This window comes from Amblyomma maculatum, chromosome 6, assembly GCF_055883805.1.
Source record: "Amblyomma maculatum isolate TAMU_Amacu chromosome 6, ASM5588380v1, whole genome shotgun sequence".
Lineage (NCBI taxonomy): Eukaryota > Metazoa > Arthropoda > Arachnida > Ixodida > Ixodidae > Amblyomma > Amblyomma maculatum.
Genome location: NC_139349.1, coordinates 21,208,676 through 21,214,675, shown reverse-complemented (window position 1 = coordinate 21,214,675; position 6,000 = coordinate 21,208,676). Strand labels below are relative to the sequence as shown.

Here is a 6,000-nt window from a genome sequence, read left to right as displayed (position 1 = left end):
CTTCGATCGGTTCTTCACAATAACAAGGAAGTGAAAACTAGCAAATGTACCAACGCCTGTTTCTGTTCAATTACCCGCAGAATCAAAAACAGAAAAACAAAAACCAAGAGCACCCGCAATGCGCGAAGGCGGGCTCGCTATAAGACCCGACGCAGCGGCCCTCTCCACATCATTCCTGCTTTGGAGAGCCGGTATTGTGCGCGTTCCGCGGAGATGTTGCTCTACGCTCTGCTCGGCGCCATCCTCACATTATGCACAGCCGATGTCCCAGTCGTCCGTACGAATTCGGGGCTCGTTTCAGGTCAGCGTTTTATCGTGAATAACAAGCACGTCGATGCGTTCTACGGGATTCCGTACGCCGAACCACCTGTTGGAGACCTCCGTTTCCAAAGACCTCGGCGCGTGAGACCGTGGAAAGGGGTTTTTAACGCCACGAAGAAGCCGGCTCCATGCTGCCAATTGGACTTGAGGTTCTTGGAGAGCGTGACGCTTCACTACGACAGTTCCTCGGAGGACTGCCTTTACCTCAACGTATGGAGGCCCGCCCGACCTGAATGCAAGGATGAACACTACCCCGCAAAATTGCCGGTAATTGTGTTCGTTTACGGAGGCGCATTCCAATGGGGAGACTCGGGACTTTTCATCTACGACATGGAAAGGTTCGTTTCCAGGTCTGACGTCGTCTTCGTAACGTTTAACTACCGCCTCGGTGTGTTCGGGTTCCTCACAACTAACACGCCAGACGCCCCACCGAATAATGGCCTTTGGGACCAACATCTCGTGCTAAAGTGGGTAAGAGAAAACATTGCAAACTTTGGTGGCGACCGCAATGACGTGACGTTCGCAGGACAGAGCGCGGGTGGAATGTCGGTCGGCTTTCATGCCGCCTCGCCCTACAGCCGAGGACTGTTCAAAAAGGTCGTGATGCAGAGTGCGACACCACTGAGTGCCATCTTGTGGCGAGGACAGAGCTCGGTTGCCAAAATGCGAAACATTGCGGGGGTGTTGGGCTGCTACAACACCACAAGGATAGCGGACAAGCAGGTGGCAGATGTAGCTGCGTGTCTGAAGACGCTCGACGCCAAAGTCATCATGGATGCCGTCAGACAACAAGATCCCTTTAACCAGCTGTTCTTTCCTGTTTTCGGTGATCAGTTTATGCCTTATGATCCCCAAGCAGCAGCTACTTGGGCGGAGCTGGATGTGCAGAGCTTCCTTCTCGGAACGACTCGAGATGAAGGTACCTTATTTGTTGACAACATCAAGTACCTGAGTCCACAAATCGGTCTAGTTCTGAAGCAAGACTACAGGTTAGCCGTGATGGCATTCATAGCTGTTACGTTCGGTATTCCATTCAAAGAGGCCAGAGGAATAGTGGCCAAATATTATGGGGATTACGACGTTGAGCATGACAGTGATTCTGTCTTCGCAACTTTTTCGAGGGTCCTCGGTGACGCCCTGTTCGACTGCCCAACTCACTTCTTCGCTAACCTGACCACCAGAAGTGGCATACCGACATACAGGTACGTCTTTGACCACCGCCCATCCTTCAGTTTGTGGCCGAAAAACTTTGGAGTGACGCATTCGGACGACATCTACTTCTTCTACGGGGGCGACTCAATCATCGCTGACAAATCCAAATACACGGACCCGTTAGACGCAAATGCCCAGAAGCTTCTCTCAGGAGTGCAAGTCACAGAAGAAGAAAAAGGCTTCTCGAAAGAGCTGATGAGGATGTTTTACAAGTTTGCAAAGTCAGGGTAAGCTTTGTTTATTGATAGTTTACTGCAGTTTTGAGAGAACAGGACATTCACTCTGTGCTGATTGAGGCTCTGAAGTAGTAACATCAGCCTCATAAAATACAGTTGTAATTGCATGGTAGAGCAAGAGAAGGAAGATCTCTCCTAATTGTAATTGCAATAGCTTATTAAATGTACCCATACAGAAATTTTACGTATGAAAACGGTGTTACTTGATTTTTGGTGTACTTGACCGTCCTCGATTGTCTTCTTTTAGCCGACAAGACCACCGCACAACGTGCGTAGTATTTTACTCATCCGGCATATGGAGGTGAGGCGGGAACTAAAATAAAAGGAAGATTGTGTGCGTTGTTGTATATAGGACCCTATGGATATCGGAGAATAGCAGTCTCATGCCTTTCAGGATAATACAGTGCCACTCGCTAGTGCCCCCTCTCCCCTTTTTCCATCTGTCTTGTTCTGCTCTTCTATATATCATTTCTTTGCTCGCGTTGGAGTGTGACTTTTTTTCAACTTGCAGTTTGTTGTAAGTAAACAGCTCCACGTCCGTATTTGTGGCTCCGCGCCAACGAGTCAATAATTTCCTTTGTCAGGGTCTACGGTCTCTACGAAAACTTCTGGCTCTAGTTAGCCGCTTTTCTATAGCTTTTCAAAAAATTACAATTTATAACTCCATTTTTAATGCAGTGGCCTAAACAGTATTGCATGACCGCAGTTTCTTTGGGTCCTTACAGCTGTCTTTTCTAAATAGCAGGCGTACGGAGCTGCATCTATTTAACTATTTTGCAGGGCCATTGACAGCGCTTGGTTGTTGTCATAATAAATGCCTCAACCGACCGTTTCAGCGATATTTGAGCATATGGTTGATAGTTTGACGAACATTTATGCGCCGAAACTGCACTGTGGCCTGCAAGGACTGCTACAATACAGGGCTTGAAACCAATTTTGATCTCCTGACATTAGTTAACATGCGCGGAAATGGCTGCACACGGATGGTTTTTTTTTTGTTTGTTTTTTTTTTCTTTTTTTCACTTCGTGAACGTGGAAGGGCAGTCAACTTAGCTGGGTCGAACCGGCCAGCTTGGACTGGGCAGGCTACTGCCATAGCCACCGAGCCTCTACGGTAAGCAGCGACGATACAGACAGCTGCCCCCCCCCCCCCCCCCCCCTCTACCTTAAAAACTAAAGATTCTGGTCGCTATTGCACAACATGCTAGCTGCTCTTGCGGGCTACGTTAAATTACTGCGATTTCAAAAAAGACCTCGGAAAAACTTTGCTCTTTCCACACGAGCCATATTTGCTAACAAAGAATTAAGGCGTTAATCGCAACAAGCGTAGATCCCGAACTTCACTTTAAATGACAAAACATAAATTGTAGCTCTCGCAAAAAGCATGCCACTTATTGAGTCAGAAAACGTCTCTGAAAAATTTGGAATTTTTAGAGCGCATCTTTACTCTTCTGGTTTGGCTTTGTTTACGGAGCTAACAGACTGAAGTGTTTTGTTTTCGCGTGGCAGTTAAAGCGAGAAACGCTAGATGTGTCTGATCATTATTACTGTTTTCGTCTTTTCTCTTCGAATGCTTTCCATTTATTATTCCATCTACCTTCACAGGAAACCAGGCTTACTGCAGCAGACAAGATCATGGCCAGCTTACTCTTCGCCTGCTTACTCAACGGTGTTTCTTCGACCGAATAACTTCACAATAGGAACATTTCAAGAGAGGTGTGAAATTTGGAAACCCTATCTTTACCACGAATAAAGTTATTTATTTTAAACACTGGTGAAACTCTGTTATTCAGGGCAGATTTAAAGCAAATCTTGCTTTCTTAGCCTGCTAATATAAGAATGGTGATACGGCATGTCTTTCGTCTTGCACATATCAGCTTAAGCTGTTAATCCAATAAAAGATAGCCTCGCAAAGTTGGTAAAGTTGAACACTTCAGGCGTTGGTTCATGTTCGGCGTAGTAATCGTAGAACAAAGTGAAATAAAACTTATTCGCGCACCATCCTTAGCTTTGTCGGCTGTCGTATTTTCAACATGCGCCGGAAGGAAGTAAAGCAAGTGCAAATCAAGCATAAGAACAGGAGTGCATTGCTCTTTTCAACCTTGACTACTGACAGGTAGGCATGACGGCGTAGTTACGTAATGACAACTCGTTCTTTCCTAAATCATCTTTTGTATGTAAAAAAATATTCTTACCGGTACACTTGTTATCATAAGGCTTCGCCGAAGTTCTAAATGCTCTCTGTCATTCGGCTGTACATGATATCGGATGCCTCGGTATAAACAGTCTACACTGGCTTGAAATTTTATCGCCCATAGTGACCAGTAAAAGCGGCACTTACAGTTACAAGGCACCAGGTTTATGATAAAATACCGGCATTTCGACACAGTCAAACATGATAGTTTGGTTTTGTTTATGGGGTTTAACGTCCTAAAGCGACTCAGGCTACGAGAGACGCCGTAGTGGAAGGCTCCGGAAACTTCGACCACCAGGAGTTCTTTAACTTGCACTGACATCGCACAGCCCACGGGCGCTTTGCTTTTCGCCCACATCAGAAAGCAACCGCAGCGGCCGGGATTCGATCCCGTATCATTTTAGCACAGCAGACGCGAGCACCTACCCACTGCACCACCACTGCGGGGCAATCAAAGGTTACCACGAATTGCTGACAATATGCAAATAAGTGTATTCAATTGTTTTACAGTTGTGTGAAGGCAACGGACGAATGCGCTTGGTAGCGGTGGGGCCACTGCACCACTACTGCGGGGCAGTCAAAGATTACCGCGAATTCATGACCATATGCAGTCAAGTGTATACAGTCGGGCTGCCCCAGCTGCAGAGCTGGTTACGAGGGACAACGCCGACGGCGACGGTGACGACGACGCGAAACGCAGGAACGGGCGCCGAAGAGCTGCGCTCTAAAAAGCACGCACGTGATATCTTATCAAAACTGCGACGTATTCATTTTCAGCGGAGTTATGAAAGAACTTACAACGCTGTGTCATACAGTTTCGCTCCCCGTTTAGCATCCGTCTCTAGTCGAGATGCAGGCTAATTCGGGAGAATTTGAACCGGCGACATAGGTACCTCGAAATATTCGCCGTTTATACCGAATGTACGTTTACACCGAGAAGTGACACAGATACCGCGCCTTTCTTTTCCCAGAAACAATAAACCACCCAAAGCCTTTCAACACCTTGCCAAACTATGTGCCTGCCTTTTAGTGCCTAAATCTTACGGAATGATAAAGCGGTGTTTAAGGCGTTATCACGTCTTTTCTTAAGGTCAATCTTAACTTCCTCGCTATCTTTTAATGATATGCAATTATAAATAGCCGGCATCGTCGGGTTCACCTATGTGAAACCTCCAGCTGAAAATCGTGACAGGCGGCAGGTTATGTTTAATCAGCAGTATAGCCTCAATTGTGGGTATATATGCTCCTGCGTTTGTTCTTTAGGTCACCAAATGGCAAAATAGGAAGCCAGAATTCCTCCTCTACTTTCAGAAGTGTAGAGAGTGAGGTGAGAGAGGAAGACGAAGAGGAAGCGGATGGTAATAGGTATCAGACGAGGGACTGAAAGAAGAAAGAACGTTTAGCGCCCACCTACGCCGCATCATGGAGTAAGTGATCTCTAGTTAACTTATAATAACGTAAACTCTGCAGCATCAATCGCACTGACCATATGTACCTTTCCCGCTGGTCGAATATTATTTATGATACGAAATTCCACCTTATAGAAAGAAATGATGAAAATATTAGCTTTGTCTTGCTGCAAACTCAGTGTTGCACTTAACACTGTAGCTTACTGCGGCTGTCATATAGCGTCAGCTTCACGTTATAGTCTAGGGCTTACATTGATGTCAACAAGCAAAGGTGTAAGGTGCTTTGTCTGGCGAAGCTGCGCGTATAGCATTTATACCATTACCAGTTTGGTTAAGCGGACCGCAGTCGAATTACACCCCCTTTCATAATCTGTTCGCACGAAATAGGAAAGCGACGTGCCGCTGGTGCCAGCAAATCAGGGGCCGGACACTGCTGCTAGCAGAATCAGGGCCTGTGTAGTGCCGGTCAACTCTTTTTTTCTCCTTACGTCGGGCTATCCCTGCAGGCGAGAGTAAGTATATAGATAAAGTGACTAAAGTCATGACTGTATTGAAATAAAATAACCTTTTGTCATGGCTAATAAACACTGTTATATCACGGCTTCCTCAACCGTGTACCGGAATCCCT

General features: G+C 46.3%; 1 protein-coding gene across 1 annotated transcript; it reads left to right on the top strand.

Moving 5' to 3' along the window:
• Positions 1-213: 213 nt before the first annotated feature.
• LOC146185223 (acetylcholinesterase-1-like) lies at positions 214-3,522 on the top strand. Its single transcript, XM_084607775.1, has 2 exons — positions 214-1,760; positions 3,375-3,522. The coding sequence occupies exons 1-2, from the start codon at positions 214-216 to the stop codon at positions 3,520-3,522; spliced, it is 1,695 nt and encodes a 564-aa protein (XP_084463901.1).
• The last annotated feature ends 2,478 nt before the right edge of the window (positions 3,523-6,000 follow it).

Bases quoted from the DNA above. Each gene is read 5' to 3' on its own strand.
- LOC146185223 (XM_084607775.1), top strand. From the start codon at position 214: ATGTTGCTCTACGCTCTGCTCGGCGCCATCCTCACATTATGCACAGCC. The intron at 1,761-3,374 runs GTAAGCTTTGTT...CTACCTTCACAG, and splicing joins TACAAGTTTGCAAAGTCAGG to GAAACCAGGCTTACTGCAGC.